This window comes from Mustelus asterias, unplaced genomic scaffold (assembly GCF_964213995.1).
Source record: "Mustelus asterias unplaced genomic scaffold, sMusAst1.hap1.1 HAP1_SCAFFOLD_627, whole genome shotgun sequence".
In the NCBI taxonomy this organism is placed as follows: domain Eukaryota; kingdom Metazoa; phylum Chordata; class Chondrichthyes; order Carcharhiniformes; family Triakidae; genus Mustelus; species Mustelus asterias.
The window spans coordinates 127,210-149,172 of record NW_027590576.1 but is presented as its reverse complement, the minus strand read 5'-3'; the positions used below and the strand labels follow the sequence as shown (position 1 = coordinate 149,172).

The following is a 21,963-nucleotide window of genomic DNA, read 5'->3' as shown; positions in this document are numbered from 1 at the left end:
CTCACTCACTCACTGCCCCCACTCCATCGGGAAATGCCTGAGTGAATCTTCAGGACTGACATCTTCAGATGTCCCTCTGAGGGATTAATTCATCGTCAACATTGACTGAGTTTCACCTACCTGGGATTGAAGAACCCGCTTGGACAGTGGATGATTGGTCAGTTTTCCCCTCACTGTCCTGAGTTGTGGATTTTCCTGGAATGAGATGAAGAGACTTCACAACTTGCGATTGGACAATCCCAGAACAGACCATAATACTCAGACCAGATTCTGGACAATATCTTGACCGAAACATTTCTCAAACATTCCTCTTCTGAAAGTCTCGTCAGGGCAATACACCACATTTCTCGAGTATGGTCGCGAAAAGAGATGTGCTATCGAAGTTTTCCATCTGGGACTCATCAGGACTCAGATACAACAAAACCCAACACTCGGCGTAGCGTGGGAAAGATGGTGATTTGTTGGCATGTAATTTACATATCGGAGACTGCACACCAACTAATCAGCCTCCTGCTCCAATTGAGTCTAAATTATTTCTCCCTTTGAGGTTTTGTATCCTTGATAATCTGTCATGATGAGTTCAAGATGAAACGTTTTGACAGCATTTCTGTTTCCTCAGAGATTCACAAATTCAGTCACTGCATCCCAACCCCCTCAATCACTCCATCCCACTCCCCTCACTCACTCCATCCCGCTCCCCTCACTCACTCCATCCCACTCCCCTCACTCACTACCCCCAACTCCCCTCACTCACTGCATCCCGCTCCCCTCACTCACTCCATCCCACTCCCCTCACTCACTCCATCCCACTCCCCTCACTCACTACCCCCAACTCCCCTCACACTGCATCCCACTCCCCACACTCACTCCATCCCACTCCCCTCACTCACTCCATCCCACTCCCCTCACTCACTACCCCCATCTCCCCTCACTCACTGCATCCCGCTCCCCTCATTCACTCCATCCCACTCCCCTCTCACACCATCACACTCCCCTCACTCACTGCATCCTCGCTCCCCTCACTGCATCCCACTCCCCTCACTCACAACACCCCACTCCCCTCACTCACGACATGTCACTCCCCTCACTCATGACATCCAACACGCCTCACTCGCTCCGTCCCACTCCCCTCACTCGCTCCGTCCCACTCCCCTCACTCGCACCGTCCCACTGCCCTCACTCTCTCCGTCCCACTCCCCTCACTTGCTCCATTCCCACTCCTCTCACTCGCTCCATCCCACTCCTCTCACTCGCTCCATCCCACTGCCCTCACTCGCTCCATCCCACTCCCCTCACTCGCTCCATCCCACTACCCTCACTCGCTCCATCCCACTCCCCTCACTCGCTCCATCCCACTCCACTCACACGCTCCATCCCACTCCCCTCACTCGCTCCATCCCACTCCCCTCACTCGCTCCATCCCACTCCCCTCACTCGCTCCATCCCACTCCCCTCACTCGCTCCATCCCACTCCCATGACTCGCTCCATCCCACTCCCCTCAATCGCTGCATCCCACTCCCCTCAATCGCTCCAACCCACTCCCCTCACTCGCTCCATCCCACTCCCCTCACTCGCTCCATCCCACTCCCCTCACTCACTACATCCCACTCCCCTCACTCACTACATCCCACTCCCCTCACTCGCTCCATCCCACTCCCCTCACTCGCTCCATCCCACTCCCCTCACTCGCTCCATCCCACTCCCCTCACTCGCTCCATCCCACTCCCCTCACTCGCTCCATCCCACTCCCCTCACTCACTCCATCCCACTCCCCACACTCGCTCCATCCCACTCCCCTCACTCGCTACATCCCTCACTCACTACATCCCTCACTCATTACATCCCTCACTCACTACATCCATCACTCACTACATCCATCACTCACTACCCCCTCACTCACTACCCCCTCACTCACTACATCCCTCACTCACGACTTCCCTCAATCACTACATCCCTCTCCCCTCAACAGCTGTAACTAAATGCACTCTGTCTCTGGTTTACAACCTCTCCATTCAGGTCATTAAATTCCACTTTAACTCTACAATTATTCTCACTCACTCACTGCCCCCACTCCATCGGGAAATGCCTGAGTGAATCTTCAGGACTGACATCTTCAGATGTCACACTGAGGGATTAATTCATCGTCAACATTGACTGAGTTTCACCTACCAGGGACTGAAGAACCCGCTTGGACAGTGGATGATTGGTCAGTTTTCCCCTCACTGTCCCGAGTTGTGGATTTTCCTGGAATGAGATGAAGAGACTTCACAACTTGCGATTGGACAATCCCAGAACAGACCATAATACTCAGACCAGATTCTGGACAATATCTTCACCAAAACATTTCTCAAACATTCCTCTTCTGAAAGTCTCGTCAGGGCAATACACCACATTTCTCGAGTATGGTCGCGAAAAGAGATGTGCTATCGAAGTTTTCCATCTGGGACTCATCAGGACACAGATACAACAAAACCCAACACTCGGCGTAGCGTGGGAAAGATGGTGATTTGTTGGCATGTAATTTACATATCGGAGACTGCACACCAACTAATCAGCCTCCTGCTCCAATTGAGTCTAAATTATTTCTCCCTTTGAGGTTTTGTATCCTTGATAATCTGTCATGATGAGTTCAAGATGAAAGGTTTTGACAGCATTTCTGTTTCCTCAGAGATTCACAAATTCAGTCACTGCATCACACTCCCCTCACTCGCTCCATCACGCTCCCCTCACTCTGCATCCCGCTCCCCTCACTCGCTCCATCACGGTCCCCTCACTCACTGCATCCCGCTCCCCTCACTCACTCCATCCCACTCCCCTCACTCACTCCATCCCACTCCCCTCACTCACTCCATCACACTCCCCTCACTCACGGCATCCTCGCTCCCCTCACTGCATCCCACTCCCCTCACTCACTGCATCCCACTCCCCTCACTCACTACACCCCACTCCCCTCACTCACTACATGTCACTCCCCTCACTCATGACATCCGACACACCTCACTCGCTCCATCCCACTCCTCTCACTCGCTCCATCCCACTCCCCTCACTCGCTCCATCCCACTCCCCTCACTCGCACCATCCCACTCCCCTCACTCGCACCATCCAACTCCCCTCACTCGCTCCATCCCACTCCCCTCACTCGCTCCATCCCACTCCCCTCACTCGCTCCATCCCACTCCCCTCACTCGCTCCATCCCACTCCCCTCACTCGCTCCATCCCACTCCCCTCACTCGCTCCATCCCACTCCCCTCACTCACTACACCCCGCACTCACTACACCCCTCACTCAGTACATCCCTCACTCACTACATCCCTTACTCACTACATCCCTCACTCACTACATCCCTCTCCCCTCAACAGCTGTAACTAAATGCACTCTGTCTCTGGTTTACAACCTCTCCATTCAGGTCATTATATTCCACTTTAACTCTGCAATGATTCTCTCTCACTCACTGCTCCCACTCCATCGGGAAATGCCTGAGTGAATCTTCAGGACTGACATCTTCAGATGTCACACTGAGGGATTAATTCATCGTCAACATTGACTGAGTTTCACCTACCTGGGATTGAAGAACCCGCTTGGACAGTGGATGATTGGTCAGTTTTCCCCTCACTGTCCCGAGTTGTGGATTTTCCTGGAATGAGATGAAGAGACTTCACAACTTGCGATTGGACAATCCCAGAACAGACCATAATACTCAGACCAGATTCTGGACAATATCTTCACCAAAACATTTCTCAAACATTCCTCTTCTGAAAGTCTCGTCAGGGCAATACACCACATTTCTCGAGTATGGTCGCGAAAAGAGATGCACTGTCGACGTTTTCCATCTGGGACTCATCAGGACTCAGATACAACAAAACCTAATCTCACAGGGACAAACACGAGGCGTAACGTGGGAAAGATGGTGCTGATTTGTTGGCATGTAATTTACATATCGGAGACTGCACACCAAGGAATCAGCCTCCTGCTCCAATTGAGTCTAAATTATTTCTCCCTTTGAGGTATTGTATCCTTGATAATCTGTCATGATGAGTTCAAGATGAAAAGTTTTGACAGCATTTATCTTTCCATAGAGATTTACAAATTCAGTCACTGCATCCCGCTCCCCTCACTCGCTCCATCACGCTCCCCTCACTCACTGCATCCCGCTCCCCTCACTCACTCCATCCCACTCCCCTCACTCACTCCATCCCACTCCCCTCCCTCACTCCATCACACTCCCCTCACTCACTGCATCCTCGCTCCCCTCACTGCATCCCACTCCCCTCGCTCGCACCATCCCACTCCCCACACTCGCACCATCCCACTCCCCTCACTCGCTCCATCCCACTCCCCTCACTCGCTCCATCCCACTCCCCTCACACGCTCCATCCCACTCCCCTCACTCGCTCCATCCCACTCCCCTCACTCGCTCCATCCCACTCCCCTCACTCGCTCCATCCCAGTCCCCTCACTCGCTCCATCCCACTCCTCTCACGCGCTCCATCCCGCTCCCCTCACTGCATCCCACTCCCCTCACTCACTACATCCCACTCCCCTCACTCACTACATCCCACTCCCCTCACTCACTACATCCCACTCCCCTCACTCACTACATCCCACTCCACTCACTCGCTCCATCCCACTCCCCTCACTCGCTCAATCCCACTCCTCTCACGCGCTCCATCCCGCTCCCCTCACTGCATCCCACTCCCCTCACTCACTACATCCCACTCCCCTCACTCGCTCCGTCCCACTCCCCTCACGCACAACACCCCTCACTCACTACACCCCTCACTCAGTACATCCCTCACTCACTACATCCCTCACTCACTACATCCCTCACTCACTACATCCCTCACTCACTACATCCCTCACTCACTACATAGCTCACTCACTACATCCCTCACTCACTACATCCCTCACTCACTATATCCCTCACTCACTACATCCCTCACTCACTACATCCCTCTCCCCTCAACAGCTGTAACTAAATGCACTCTGTCTCTGGTTTACAACCTCTCCATTCAGGTCATTATATTCCACTTTAACTCTGCAATGATTCTCACTCACTCACTGCCCCCACTCCATCGGGAAATGCCTGAGTGAATCTTCAGGACTGACATCATCAGATGTCACACTGAGGGATTAATTCATCGTCAACATTGACTGAGTTTCACTTACCAGGGATTGAAGAACCCGCTTGGACAGTGGATGATTGGTCAGTTTTCCCCTCACTGTCCCGAGTTGTGGATTTTCCTGGAATGAGATGAAGAGACTTCACAACTTGCGATTGGACAATCCCAGAACAGACCATAATACTCAGACCAGATTCTGGACAATATCTTCACCAAAACATTTCTCAAACATTCCTCTTCTGAAAGTCTCGTCAGGGCAATACATCACATTTCTCGAGCATGGTCGCGAAAAGAGATGCACTGTCGAAGTTTTCCATCTGGGACTCATCAGGACTCAGATACAACAAAACCGAATCTCACAGGGACAAACACTAGGCGTAGCGTGGGAAAGATGGTGCTGATTTGTTGGCATGTAATTTACATATCGGAGACTGCACACCAAGGAATCAGCCTCCTGCTCCAATTGAGTCTAAATTATTTCTCCCTTTGAGGTATTGTATCCTTGATAATCTGTCATGATGAGTTCAAGATGAAAATTTTTGACAGCATTTATCTTTCCAGAGAGATTTACAAATTCAGTCACTGCATCCCGCTCCCCTCACTCGCTCCATCACGCTCCCCTCACTCACTCCATCCCGCTCCCCTCACTCACTCCATCCCGCTCCCCTCACTCGCTCCATCACGCTCCCCTCACTCACTGCATCCCGCTCACCTCACTCACTCCATCCCACTCCCCTCACTCGCTCCATCACGCTCCCCTCACACACTGCATCGCGCTCCCCTCACTCAATCCATCCCACTCCCCTCACTCACTGCATCCCACTCCCCTCACCCGTTCCATCCCACTCCCCTCACTCGCTCCATCCCACTCCCCTCACTCGCTCCATCCCACTCCCCTCACTCGCTCCATCCCACTCCCCTCACTCGCTCCATCCCACTCCCCTCACTCCCTCCATCCCACTCCCCTCACTCGCTCCATCCCACTCCCCTCATTCACTCCATCCCACTCCCCTCACTCACTCCATCCCACTCCCCTCACTCACTCCATCCTACTCCCCTCACTCACTGCATCCCTCTCCCCTCACTCACTGCATCCCTCTCCCCTCACTCACTGCATCCCACTCCCCTCACTCACTGCATCCCACTTCCCTCACTCACTGCATCCCACAGCTCTCACTCAGTACATCACTCACTCACTACATCCCTCACTCACTACATCCCTCACTCACTACATCCCTCACTCACTACATCCCTCACTCACTACATCCCTCACTCACTACATCCCTCACTCACTACATCCCTCACTCACTACATCCCTCACTCACTACATCCCTCACTCACTACATCCCTCACTCACTACATCCCTCACTCACTACACCCTCTCCCCTCAACAGCTGTAACTAAATGCACTCTGTCTCTGGTTTACAACCTCTCCAATCAGGTCATTAAATTCCACTTTAACTCTGCAATTATTCTCACTCACTCACTGCTCCCACTCCATCAGGAAATGCCTGAGTGAATCTTCAGGACTGACATCTTCAGATGTCCCTCTGAGGGATTAATTCATCGTCAACATTGACTGAGTTTCACCTACCAGGGATTGAAGAACCCGCTTGGACAGTGGATGATTGGTCAGTTTTCCCCTCACTGTCCCGAGTTGTGGATTTTCCTGGAATGAGATGAAGAGACTTCACAACTTGCGATTGGACAATCCCAGAACAGACCATAATACTCAGACCAGATTCTGGACAATATCTTCACCAAAACATTTCTAAAACATTCCTCTTCTGAAAGTCTCGTCAGGGCAATACACCACATTTCTCGAGTATGGTCGCGAAAAGAGATGTGCTATCGAAGTTTTCCATCTGGGACTAATCAGGACTCAGATATAACAAAACCCAACACTCGGCGTAGCGTGGGAAAGATGGTGATTTGTTGGCATGTAATTTACATATCGGAGACTGCACACCAACTAATCAGCCTCCTGCTCCAATTGAGTCTAAACTATTTCTCCCTTTGAGGTTTTGTATCCTTGATAATCTGTCATGATGAGTTCAAGATGAAACGTTTTGACAGCATTTCTGTTTCCTCAGAGATTCACAAATTCAGTCACTGCATCCCAACCCCCTCAATCACTCCATCCCACTCCCCTCACTCACTCCATCCCACTCCCCTCACTCACTACACCGCACTCCCCTCACTCACTACATGTCACTCCCCTCACTCATGACATCCGACACCCCTCACTCGCTCCATCCCACTCCTCTCACTCGCTCCATCCCACTCCCCTCACTCGCTCCATCCCACTCCCCTCACTCGCACCATCCCACTCCCCTCACTCGCTCCATCCCACTCCCCTCACTCGCTCCATCCCACTCCCCTCACTCGCTCCATCCCACTCCCCTCACTCGCTCCATCCCACTCCCCTCACTCGCTCCATCCCACTCCCCTCACTCGCTCCATCCCACTCCCCTCACTCGCTCCATCCCACTCCCTTCACTCGCTCCATCCCACTCGCCTCACTCGCTCCATCCCACTCCCCTCACTCGCTCCATCCCACTCCCCTCACTCGCTCCATCCCACTCCCCTCACTCGCTCCATCCCACTCCCCTCACTCGCACCATCCCACTCCCCTCACTCGCTCCATCCCACTCCCCTCACTCGCTCCTTCCCACTCCCCTCACGCACTACACTGCTCACTCACTACATCCCTCACTCACTATATCCCTCACTCACTACATCCCTCTCCCCTCAACAGCTGTAACTAAATGCACTCTGTCTCTGGTTTACAATCTCTCCATTCAGGTCATTATATTCCACTTTAACTCTGCAATGATTCTCTCTCACTCACTGCCCCCACTCCATCGGGAAATGCCTGAGTGAATCTTCAGGACTGACATCTTCAGATGTCACACTGAGGGATTAATTCATCGTCAACATTGACTGAGTTTCACCTACCTGGGATTGAAGAACCTGCTTGGACAGTGGATGATTGGTCAGTTTTCCCCTCACTGTCCCGAGTTGTGGATTTTCCTGGAATGAGATGAAGAGACTTCACAACTTGCGATTGGACAATCCCAGAACAGACCATAATACTCAGGCCAGATTCTGGACAATATCTTCACCAAAACATTTCTCAAACATTCCTCTTCTGAAAGTCTCGTCAGGGCAATACACCACATTTCTCGAGCATGGTCGCGAAAAGAGATGCACTGTCGACGTTTTCCATCTGGGACTCATCAGGACTCAGATACAACAAAACCTAATCTCACAGGGACAAACACGAGGCGTAGCGTGGGAAAGATGGTGCTGATTTGTTGGCATGTAATTTACATATCGGAGACTGCACACCAACGAATCAGCCTCCTGCTCCAATTGAGTCTAAATTATTTCTCCCTTTGAGGTATTGTATCCTTGATAATCTGTCATGATGAGTTCAAGATGAAAGGTTTTGACAGCATTTATCTTTCCGTAGAGATTCACAAATTCAGTCCCTGCATCCCGCTCCCCTCACTCGCTCCATCACGCTCCCTTCACTCACTGCATCCCGCTCCCCTCACTCACTCCATCCCACTCCCCTCACTCACTCCATCCCACTCCCCTCACTCACTCCATCACACTCCGCTCACTCACTGCATCCTCGCTCCCCTCACTGCATCCCACTCCCCTCACTCACTACACCCCACTCCCGTCACTCACTACATGTCACTCCCCTCACTCACGACATCCGACACCCCTCACTCGCTCCATCCCACTCCTCTCACTCGCTCCATCCCACTCCCCTAACTCGCTCCATCCCACTCCCCTAACTCGCTCCATCCCACTCCCCTCACTCGCACCATCCCACTCCCCACACTCGCACCATCCCACTCCCCTCACTCGCTCCATCCCACTCCCCTCACTCGCTCCATCCCACTCCCCTCACTCGCTCCATCCCACTCCCCTCACTCTGCATCCCACTCCCCTCACTCACTGCATCCCACTCCCCTCACTCACTGCATCCCACTCCCCTCACTCACTCCATCCCACAGCCCTCACTCACTACACCCCTCACTCACTACATCCCTCACTCACTACATCCCTCACACACTCCATCCCTCATTCACTACATCCCTCTCCCCCAACAGCTGTAACTAAATGCACTCTGTCTCTGGTTTACAACCTTTCCATTCAGGTCATTAAATTCCACTTTAACTCTGCAATTATTCTCACTCACTCACTGCTCCCACTCCATCAGGAAATGCCTGAGTGAGTCTTCAGGACTGACATCTTCAGATGTCACACTGAGGGATTAATTCATCGTCAACATTGACTGAGTTTCACCTACCTGGGATTGAAGAACCCGCTTGGACAGTGGATGATTGGTCAGTTTTCCCCTCACTGTCCCGAGTTGTGGATTTTCCTGGAATGAGATGAAGAGACTTCGCAACTTGCGATTGGACAATCCCAGAACAGACCATAATACTCAGACCAGATTCTGGACAATATCTTGACCAAAACATTTCGAAAACATTTCTCATCTGAAAATCTCGTCAGGGCAATACACCACATTTCTCGAGTATGGTCGCGAAAAGAGATGCACTCTCGAAGTTTTCCATCTGGGACTCATCAGGACTCAGATACAACAAAACCTAATCTCACAGGGACAAACACTCGGCGTAGCGTGGGAAAGATGGTGCTGATTTGTTGGCATGTAATTTACATATCGGAGACTGCACACCAAGGACTCAGCCTCCTGCTCCAATTGAGTCTAAATTATTTCTCCCTTTGAGGTTTTTTATCCTTGATAATCTGTCATGATGAGTTCAAGATGAAAAGTTTTGACAGCATTTATCTTTCCTCAGAGATTCACAAATTCAGTCACTGCATCCCACTCCCCTCACTCGCTCCATCCCACTCCTCTCACTCACTCCGTCCCACTCCCCTCACTCGCTCCATCCCACTCCCCTCGCTACATCCCACTCCCCTCGCTCGCTCCATCTCACTCCCCTTGCTATCTCCATCCCAGTCCCCTCGCTCGCTCCATCCCACTCCCCTCACTCACTACATCCCACTCCCCTCACTCAATACATCCCACTCCCCTCACTCGCTCCATCCCACTCCCCTCATTCCAAAAATTCTGGCGTTTCAGTCATTAAACTACTGGGATATCTGGGGAATGTTGAATCCGGATAAACTAGCGGCAGATTGATACCTGAGTTTGGAGATTCTGTCGGGATTGGGGAACCTGAGTCAGTGGATTCCGGCTGGGATTTATCATCGGCTCCCAGAGTTGGAGCTGTCCCTGGATCTGTGACAAGGGAGGAGATATGGGAGATCACAGAGCGGAAATCATCTCAATCCTTCATCTGTTTGGAATGGAAATTCAGGCCAATTTACACTTCCCAATTTATTCCACCCGGAATCAGTCAGTGCCCAGAAACTGTGTCACAACGAGACATTAAATCACACTGCACTCTGCACGCAGCACACTAACTCCTGTGACTGCATCCCACTGCCCACACTCCCTCAATCCCACTGCCCTCGCTCCCTCAATCCCACTGCCCTCACTCTCTCAATCCCACTGCCCTCACTCCCTCAATCCCACTGCCCTCACTCCCTCAATCCCACTGCCCTCACTCCCTCAATCCCACTGCCCTCACTCCCTCAATCCCACTCCCCTCGCTCCCTCAATCCCACTCCCCTCGCTCCCTCAATCCCACTCCCCTCGCTCCCTCAATCCCACTGCCCTCGCTCCCTCAATCCCACTGCCCTCGATCCCTCAATCCCACTCCCCTCGCTCTCTCAATCCCACTCCCCTCGCTCCCTCAATCCCACTCCCCTCGCTACCTCAATCCCACTCCCCTCGCTCCCTCAATCCCACTGCCCTCACTCCCACTCCCCTCGCTCCCTCAATCCCACTCCCCACACTCCCTCAATCCCACTGCCCTCGCTCCCTCAATACCACTCCCCTCGCTCCCTCAATGACACTCCCACCGCTCCCTCAATCCCACTCCGCTCGCTCCCTCAATCCCACTCCCCTCGCTCCCTCAATCCCACTCCCCTCGCTCCCTCAATGCCACTCCCCTCGCTCCCTCAATACCACTGCCCTCGCTCCCTCAATCCCACTGCCCTCGCTCCCGCAATCCCACTCCCCTCGCTCCCTCAATCCCACTCCCCTCGCTCCCTCAATCCCACTCCCCTCGCCTCCTGAATCCCACTGCCCTCGCTCCCTCAATCCCACTCCCCTCGCTACCTCAAACCCACTCCCTCAACCCACTCCGCTCACTGCTCTGTCCCACTCCCCTCACTCACTCCATCCCACTCCCCTCACTCACTCCATCCCACTCCCCTCACTCACTCCATCCCACTCCCCTCACTCACTCCATCCCACTCCCCCGACTCACTCCATCCCACTCCCCTCACTCGCTCGATCCCACTCCCCTCACTCGCTCCATCACGTTCCCCTCACTCACTCCATCCCACTCGCCTCACTCACACCATCCCACTCCCCTCACTCACTCCATCCACTCCCCTCACTCACTCCATCCCACTCCCCTCACTCGCTCCATCCCACTCCCGTCACTCACTCCATCCCACTCCCCTCACTCGCTGCATCCCACTCCCCTCACTCAGTCCATCCCACTCCCCTCACTCGCTCCATCCCACTCCCGTCACTCACTCCATCCCACTCCCCTCACTCACTCCATCCCACTCCCCTCACTCACTCCATCCCACTCCCCTCACTCACTCCATCCCACCCCCCTCACTCACTCCATCCCACTCCCCTCGCTCACTCCATCCCACTCCCCTCACTCACTCCATCCCACTCCCCTCACTCACTCCATCCCACTCCCCTCACTCACTCCATCCCACTCCCCACACTCACTCCATTCCACTCCCCACACTCACTCCATCCCTCGCCCCTCACTCACTCCATCCCACTCCCCTCACTCACTCCATCCCACCCCCCTCACTCACTCAATCCCACTCCCCTCACTCACTCCATCCCACTCCCCTCACTCAATCCATCCCACTCCCCTCACTCACTCCATACCACTCCCCTCACTCAGTCCATCCCACTCCCCTCATTCATTCTATCCCACTCCCCTCACGCACTACATCCCACTCCCCTCACTCACTCCATCCCATTCCCCTAGCTCACTCCATCCCACTCCCCTCGCTCGCTCCATCCCACTCCCCTCACTCACTCCATCCCACTCCCCTCACTCGCTCTATCCCAATCCCCTCACTCGCTCCATCCCACTCCCCTCGCTCGCTCCATCCCACTCCACTCACTCACTCCATCCCACTCCCCTCACTCACTCCATCCCACTCCCCTCACTCGCTCCATCCCGCTCCCCACGCACTCCATCCCGCTCCCCTCACTAACTCCATCCCACTCCCCTCACTCATTCCATCCCACTCCCCTCACTCACTCTATCCCCTCCCCTCACTCGCTCCATCCCACTCCCCTCACTCGCTCCATGCCACTCGCCTCACTCGCTCTATCCCACTCCCCTCACTCGCTCCATCCCACTCGCCTCACTCGATCCGTCCCACGCGCCTCACTGACGGCATCCCACTCTCCTCACTCACTCCATCCCACGCGCCTCACTCGCTCCATGCCACTCGCCTCACTCGCTCCATCCCACTCCCCTCACTCGCTCCATCCCACTCCCCTCACTCGCTCAATCCCACTCCCCTCACTCGCTCCATCCCACTCCCCTCACTCGCTCCATCCCACTCCCCTCACTCTCTCCATCCCACTCCCCTCACTCACTCCATCCCACTCCCCTCACTCCATCCCACTCCCCTCACTCACTCCATCCACTCCCCTCACTCACTCCATCCCACTCCCCTCACTCGCTCCATCCCACTCACCTCACTCGCTCCATCCCACTCCCCTCACGCGCTCCATCCCACTCCCATCACTCGCTCCATCCCACTCCCCTCACTCGCTCCATCCCAATCCCCTCACTCACTCCATCCCACTCCCCTCACTGGCTGTGACTATATCCACATTGTCTCTGAGGTATCGTCTCTCCATTCAGGTTATTGACTTTAACTTTAACTCTACGATGATTCTCACTCACTCACTGCTCCCACTCCATCAGTAAATGCCTGAGTGAATCTTGAGCACTGACATCTCCATGTGTCACATTGAGTGAACAATTCATCCAGAACGTTCCCTGGGTTTCACCTACCTGGGGTTGAAGAATCCATGGGGACAGTGGATGATTGTTGGTTGGGTTTTCCAGTCGATTTTCCCCCTGCATCACGAGTTGTGGATTTTCCTGGATGGAGAATGAGAGAAAGGGAATTGAAAACTTGCTGATTGGACAATTCCAGAACAGACCATAATACTCAGACCAGATTCCGGGCAATATCATGACGGTAACAATTTAAAAACTTTCCTCATCCAAGCCGGTCGTCAGTCCCAACAAATCACATTCCACGATAATGGTCGGGAAAAGAGACGCAGAGTTAAAACTTTCCACCCTGGACTCATCAGGACTCAGATACAACAAAACCAAATCGTACAGGGACAAACAACTTGCGCAGCGTCGGATAGATGCTGCTGATTTGTTGGCTTGTCATTGGGAAACTCATTGTAATGCTCCATTGGACAGAGAACTGCAAACTGATGTTTCCTCAACAACTTCACGATTTGGAGAACATGCAGAGAGTGGCCCAGGGAATTTCCCTGGTTATCCGTGGATAACCAGGGAAATTGAGGGACTGGTCAAAAAGAAAAGAGAGGCGAATGGTAGGTCCAGGCAGCTAAAAACGGAGGGAGCTCTGGAGGAGTACAAAGAAAGTAGGAAAGAACTCAAACGGGGAATTAGAAGAGCAAAAAGGGGTCACAAAATGTTCTTGGCAGGCAGGATTAAGGAGAATCCCAAGGCATTTTATTCATACGTTAGGAACAAAAGGGTTGTCAGGGAAAAAATCGGACCTCTCAGGGACAAAAGTGAGGAATTATGCTTGGAGCCCAAAGAAGTAGGGGAGATCCTAAATGAATACTTTGCGTCGGTATTCACAAAGGAGAGGGATGTGTTGACTGGGAGTGTCTCGGAGGGGAGTGTTGAACCGTTGGAGAAAATCTCCATTACAAAGGAGGAAGTGTTAGGTTTGTTAGAGAATTTAAAGACTGACAAATCCCCAGGGCCTGATGGAATCTATCCAAGGCTGCTCAGGGAGACGAGAGATGAAATCGCTGGGCCTCTGACGCAAATCTTTGTCTCGTCACTGGACGCAGGTGAGGTCCCAGAGGATTGGAGGATAGCTAATGTGGTCCCGTTATTTAAGAAGGGTAGGAAGGATAACCCGGGGAATTATAGGCCGGTGAGCTTGACGTCCGTGGTGGGGAAGTTGTTGGAGAAGATTCTTAGAGATAGGATGTATGCGCATTTAGAAAGGAATCAACTCATTAACGATAGTCAGCATGGTTTTGTGAGAGGGAGGTCATGCCTCACTAACCTGGTGGAGTTTTTTGAAGTAGTGACCAGAATGGTTGACGAGGGAAGGGCCGTGGATGTCGTCTATATGGACTTTAGTAAAGCGTTTGACAAAGTCCCTCATGGTAGGCTGGTGAAAAAGGTTGGATCTCATGGGATAAAGGGGGAGGTGGCTAGATGGGTGGAGAACTGGCTTGGTCACAGAAGACAGAGGGTGGTAGTGGAAGGGTCTTTTTCCGGCTGGAGGCCTGTGACTAGTGGTGTTCCGCAGGGCTCTGTATTGGAACCTCTGCTGTTTGTGATTTATATAAATGATCTGGAAGAAGGTGTAACTGGGGTGATCAGTAAGTTTGCGGACGACACAAAATTGGCAGGACTTGCAGATAGTGAGGAGCATTGTCAGAAGCTACAGAAGGATATAGATAGGCTGGAAATTTGGGCAAAGAAATGGCAGGTGGAGTTCAATCCTGATAAATGCGAAGTGATGCATTTTGGTAGAAATAATGTAGGGAGGAGCGATATGATAAATGGCAGAACCATAAAGGGTGTAGATACGCAGAGGGACCTGGGTGTGCAAGTCCACAGATCCTTGAAAGTGACGTCACAGGTGGAGAAGGTGGTGAAGAAGGCATATGGCATGCTTGCCTTTATAGGACGGGGCATAGAGTATAAAAGTTGGGGTCTGATGTTGCAGATGTATAGAACGTTGGTTCGGCCGCTTTTGGAATACTGCGTCCAGTTCTGGTCGCCACACTACCAGAAGGACGTGGAGGCTTTGGAGAGAGTACAGAGGAGGTTTACCAGGATGTTACCTGGTATGGAGGGGCTTAGTTATGAGGAGAGATTGGGTAAACTGGGGTTGTTCTCCCTGGAAAGACGGAGGATGAGGGGAGACTGAATAGAGGTGTACAAAATTATGAAAGGCATAGATAGGGTGAACGGTGGGAAGCTTTTCTCCAGGTCGGTGGTGATGTTCACGAGGGGTCATAAGTTCAAGGTGAAGTGGGGAAGGTTTAACACAGATATCAGACGGACATATTTTACACAGAGGGTGGTGGGGGCCTGGAATGCGCTGCCAGGCAAGGTGGTGGAGGCGGACACACTGGGAACATTTAAGACTTATCTAGACAGCCATATGAACAGAGTGGGAATGGAGGGATACAAAAGAATGGTCTAGTTTGGACCAGGGAGCGGCGCGGGCTTGGAGGGCCGAAGGGCCTGTTCCTGTGCTGTATTGTTCTTTGTTCTTTGTTGGCCCTGAGTGCAAAATTATTCATCTTCAACAAGTCTATTTGAGGCACATTGCAAGCAAGGGCGAGAATCAGAAAATGGCTGCTGTGTAATTCTTGGTACCTGCGTGATTGTTCGGTAAGTTCTATCCAATTGCACAATTCCAATTAATGTCACTCCATCCCACTCCCCTCACTCGCTCCATCCCACTCCCCTCACTCGCTCCATCCCACTCCCCTCACTCGCTCCATCCCACTCCCCTCACTCACTCCATCCCACTCCCCTCACTCACTCCCCTCACTCGCTCCGTCCCACTCCCCTCACTCGCTCCGTCCCACTCCCCTCACTCACTCCATCCCACTCCCCTCACTCACTCCATCCCACCCCCCTCACTCACTCCATCCCACTCCCCTCACTCGCTCCGTCCCACTCCCGTCACTCACTCCATCCCACTCCCCTCACTCGCTGCATCACACTCCCCTCACTCAGTCCATCCCACTCCCCTCACTCACTCCATCCCACTCCCCTCACTCACTCCATCCCACTCCCCTCACTCACTCCATCCCACCCCCTCACTCACTCCATCCCACTCCCCTCACTCACTCCATCCCACTCCCCTCACTCACTCCATCCCACTCCCCTCACTCACTCCATTCCACTCCCCACACTCACTCCATCCCACGCCCCTCACTCACTCCATCCCACTCCCCTCATTCACTCCATCCCACCCCCCTAACTCACTCCATCCCACTCCCCTCACTCACTCCATCCCACTCCCCTCACTCACTCCATCCCACTCCCCTCACTCACTCCATACCACTCCCCTCACTCAGTCCATCCCACTCCCCTCATTCATTCTATCCCACTCCCCTCACGCACTACATCCCACTCCCCTCACTCGCTCCATCCCATTCCCCTTGCTCACGACATCCCACTCCCCTCGCTCGCTCCATCCCACTCCCCTCACTAACTCCATCCCACTCCCCTCACTCACTCCATCCCACTCCCCTCACTCACTCCATCCCCTCCCCTCACTCGCTCCATCCCACTCCCCTCACTCGCTCCATCCCACTGCCCTCACTCGCTCCATCCCGCTCCCCTCACTCGCTCCATCCCACTCCCCTCACTCGCTCCATCCCACTCCCCTCACTCGCTCCATCCCACTCCCCTCACTCGCTCCATCCCACTCCCCTCACTCGCTCCATGCCACTCGCCTCACTCACTCCATCCCACTCCCCTCACTCGCTCCATCCCACTCGCCTCACTCGCTCCGTCCCACACGCCTCACTGACGGCATCCCACTCTCCTCACTCACTCCATCCCACTCGCCTCACTCGCTCCATGCCACTCCCCTCACTCGCTCCATCCCACTCCCCTCACTCGCTCCATCCCACTCCCCTCACTCACTCCATCCCACTCCCCTCACTCACTCCATCCCACTCCCCTCATTCACTCCATCCCACTCCCCTCACTCACTCCATCCACTCCCCTCACTCACTCCATCCCACTCCCCTCACTCGCTCCATCCCACTCACCTCACTCGCTCCATCCCACTCCCCTCACTCGCTCCATCCCACTCCCATCACTCGCTCCATCCCACTCCCCTCACTCGCTCCATCCCAATCCCCTCACTCACTCCATCCCACTCCCCTCACTCACTCCATCCCACTCCCCTCACTGGCTGTGACTATATCCACATTGTCTCTGAGGTATCGTCTCTCCATTCAGGTTATTGACTTTAACTTTAACTCTACGATGATTCTCACTCACTCACTGCTCCCACTCCATCAGTAAATGCCTGAGTGAATCTTGAGCACTGACATCTCCATGTGTCACACTGAGTGAACAATTCATCCAGAACGTTCCCTGGGTTTCACCTACCTGGGGTTGAAGAATCCACGGGGACAGTGGATGATTGTTGGTTGGGTTTTCCAGTCGATTTTCCCCCTGCATCACGAGTTGTGGATTTTCCTGGATGGAGAATGAGAGAAAGCGAATTGAAAACTTGCTGATTGGACAATTCCTGAACAGACCATAATACTCAGACCAGATTCCGGGCAATATCATGACGGTAACAATTTAAAAACTTTCCTCATCCAAGCCGGTCGTCAGTCCCAACACATCACATTCCACGATAATGGTCGGGAAAAGAGACGCAGAGTTAAAACTTTCCACCCTGGACTCATCAGGACTCAGATACAACAAAACCAAATCGTACAGGGACAAACAACTTGCGCAGCGTCGGATAGATGCTGCTGATTTGTTGGCTTGTCATTGGGAAACTCATTGTAATGCTCCATTGGACAGAGAACTGCAAACTGATGTTTCCTCAACAACTTCACTATTTGGAGAACATGCAGAGAGTGGCCCAGGGAATTTCCCTGGTTATCCGTGGATAACCAGGGAAATTGAGGGACTGGTCAAAAAGAAAAGAGAGGCGTATGGTAGGTCCAGGCAGCTAAAAACGGAGAGAGCTCTGGAGGAGTACAAAGAAAGTAGGAAAGAACTCAAACGGGGAATTAGAAGAGCAAAAAGGGGTCACGAAATGTTCTTGGCAGACAGGATTAAGGAGAATCCCAAGGCATTTTATTCATACGTTAGGAACAAAAGGGTTGTCAGGGAAAAAATCGGACCTCTCAGGGACAAAAGTGGGGAATTATGCTTGGAGCCCAAAGAAGTAGGGGAGATCCTAAATGAATACTTTGCGTCGGTATTCACAAAGGAGAGGGATGTGTTGACTGGGAGTGTCTCGGAGGGGAGTGTTGAACCGTTGGAGAAAATCTCCATTACAAAGGAGGAAGTGTTAGGTTTGTTAGAGAATTTAAAGACTGACAAATCCCCAGGGCCATCCAAGGCTGCTCAGGGAGAAGAGAGATGAAATCGCTGGGCCTCTGACGCAAATCTTTGTCTCGTCACTGGACGCAGGTGAGGTCCCAGAGGATTGGAGGATAGCTAATGTGGTCCCGTTATTTAAGAAGGGTAGGAAGGATAACCCGGGGAATTATAGGCCGGTGAGCTTGACGTCCGTGGTGGGGAAGTTGTTGGAGAAGATTCTTAGAGATAGGATGTATGCGCATTTAGAAAGGAATAAACTCATTCACGATAGTCAGCATGGATTTGTGAGAGGGAGGTCATGCCTCACTAACCTGGTGGAGTTTTTTGAAGAAGTGACCAGAATGGTTGACGAGGGAAGGGCCGTGGATGTCGTCTATATGGACTTTAGTAAAGCGTTTGACAAAGTCCCTCATGGTAGGCTGGTGAAAAAGGTTGGATCTCATGGGATAAAGGGGGAGGTGGCTAGATGGGTGGAGAACTGGCTTGGTCACAGAAGACAGAGGGTGGTAGTGGAAGGGTCTTTTTCCGGCTGGAGGCCTGTGACTAGTGGTGTTCCGCAGGGCTCTGTATTGGGACCTCTGCTGTTTGTGATTTATATAAATGATCTAGAAGAAGGTGTAACTGGGGTGATCAGTAAGTTTGCGGACGACACAAAATTGGCAGGACTTGCAGATAGTGAGGAGCATTGTCAGAAGCTACAGAAGGATATAGATAGGCTGGAAATTTTGGCAAAGAAATGGCAGATGGAGTTCAATCCTGATAAATGCGAAGTGATGCATTTTGGTAGAAATAATGTAGGGAGGAGCTATACGATAAATGGCAGAACCATAAAGGGTGTAGATACGCAGAGGGACCTGGGTGTGCAAGTCCACAGATCCTTGAAGGTGACGTCACAGGTGGAGAAGGTGGTGAAGAAGGCATATGGCATGCTTGCCTTTATAGGACGAGGCATAGAGTATAAAAGTTGGGGTCTGATGTTGCAGATGTATAGAACGTTGGTTCGGCCGCATCTGGAATACTGCGCCCAGTTCTGGTCGCCACACTACCAGAAGGACGTGGAGGCTTTGGAGAGAGTACAGAGGAGGTTTACCAGGATGTTACCTGGTATGGAGGAGCTTAGTTATGAGGAGAGATTGGGTAAACTGGGGTTGTTCTCCCTGGAAAGACGGAGGATGAGGGGAGACTTAATAGAGGTGTATAAAATTATGAAAGGCATAGATAGGGTGAACGGTGGGAAGCTTTTCTCCAGGTCGGTGGTGATGTTCACGAGGGGTCATAAGTTCAAGGTGAAGTGGGGAAGGTTTAACACAGATATCAGACGGACATATTTTACACAGAGGGTGGTGGGGGCCTGGAATGCGCTGCCAGGCAAGGTGGTGGAGGCGGACACACTGGGAACATTTAAGACTTATCTAGACAGCCATATGAACAGAGTGGGAATGGAGGGATACAAAAGAATGGTCTAGTTTGGACCAGGGAGCGGCGCGGGCTTGGAGGGCCGAAGGGCCTGTTCCTGTGCTGTATTGTTCTTTGTTCTTTGTTGGCCCTGAGTGCAAAATTATTCATCTTCAACAAGTCTATTTGAGGCACATTGCAAGCAAGGGCGAGAATCAGAAAATGGCTGCTGTGTAATTCTTGGTACCTGCGTGATTGTTCGGTAAGTTCTATCCAATTGCACAATTCCAATTAATGTCACTCCATCCCACTCCCCTCACTCGCTCCATCCCACTCCCCTCACTCGCTCCATCCCACTCCCCTCACTCGCTCCATCCCACTCCCCTCACTCGCTCCATCCCACTCCCCTCACTCGCTCCATCCCACTCCCCTCACTCACTCCATCCCACTCCCCTCACTCGCTCCATCCCAATCCCCTCACTCACTCCATCCCACTCCCCTCACTCACTCCATCCCACTCCCCTCACTCACTCCATCCCACTCACTCCATCCCACTCCCCTCACTCGCTCCGTCCCACTCCCCTCACTCGCTCCGTCCCACTCCCTTCACTCACTCCATCCCAATCCCCTCACTCGCTCCATCCCACTCCCCTCACTCGCTCCATCCCAATCCCCTCACTCACTGCATCCCACTCCCCTCACTGGCTGTGACTATATCCACATTGTCTCTGAGGTATCGTCTCTCCATTCAGGTTATTGACTTTAACTTTAACTCTACGATGATTCTCACTCACTCACTGCTCCCACTCCATCAGTAAATGCCTGAGTGAATCTTGAGCACTGACATCTCCATGTGTCACACTGAGTGAACAATTCATCCAGAACGTTCCCTGGGTATCACCTACCTGGGGTTGAAGAATCCACAGGGACAGTGGATGATTGTTGGGTGGGTTTTCCAGTCGATTTTCCCCCTGCATCACGAGTTGTGGATTTTCCTGGATGGAGAATGAGAGAAAGAGAATTGAAAACTTGCTGATTGGACAATTCCAGAACAGACCATAATACTCAGACCAGATTCCGGGCAATATCATGACGGTAACAATTTAAAAACTTTCCTCATCCAAGCCGGTCGTCAGTCCCAACACATCACATTCCTCGAGTATGGTCGGGAAAAGAGATGCAGAGTTAAAACTTTCCACCCTGGACTCATCAGGACTCAGATACAACAAAACCAAATCGTACAGGGACAAACAACTTGCGCAGCGTCGGATAGATGCTGCTGATTTGTTGGCTTGTCATTGGGAAACTCATTGTAATGCTCCATTGGACAGAGAACTGCAAACTGATGTTTCCTCAACAACTTCACTATTTGGAGAACATGCAGAGAGGGGCCCTGAGTGCAAAATTATTCATCTTCAACAAGTCTATTTGAGGCACATTGCAAGCAAGGGCGAGAATCAGAAAATGGCTGCTGTGTAATTCTTGGTACCTGCGTGATTGTTCGGTAAGTTTTATCCAATTGCACAATTCCAATTAATGTCACTACATCCCACTCCCCTCACTGGCTCCGTCCCACGCCCCTCACTGGCTCCGTCCCACTCCCCTCACTCACTGCATCCCTCTCCCCTCACTCGATCCGTCCCACTCCCCTCACTCGCTACATCCCACTCCCCTCACTCACTGCATCCCTCTCCCCTCACTCACTTCATCCCACACCCCTCACTCACGACATCCCTCACTCACTACATCCCTCACTCACTACATCCCTCACTCACTACATCCCTCACTCACTACATCCCTCTCCCCTCAACAGCTGTAACTAAATGCACTCTGTCTCTGGTTTACAACCACACCATTCAGGTCATTAAATTCCACTTTAACTCTGCAATGATTCTCACTCACTCACTGCTCCCACTCCATTGGGAAATGCCTGAGTGAATC

General features: G+C 52.4%; 1 protein-coding gene across 1 annotated transcript in view; it reads right to left on the bottom strand.

The window, feature by feature from the left end:
* LOC144487163 (pancreatic secretory granule membrane major glycoprotein GP2-like) overlaps positions 1-21,963 on the bottom strand; it is a 157,641-nt gene that overhangs the window by 24,384 nt on the left and 111,294 nt on the right. The window contains exon 6 of the mRNA XM_078205222.1: positions 10,317-10,412. Within this exon, the coding sequence (XP_078061348.1) occupies positions 10,317-10,412 (96 nt within the window). The remainder of the gene's footprint in view (positions 1-10,316; positions 10,413-21,963) is intronic.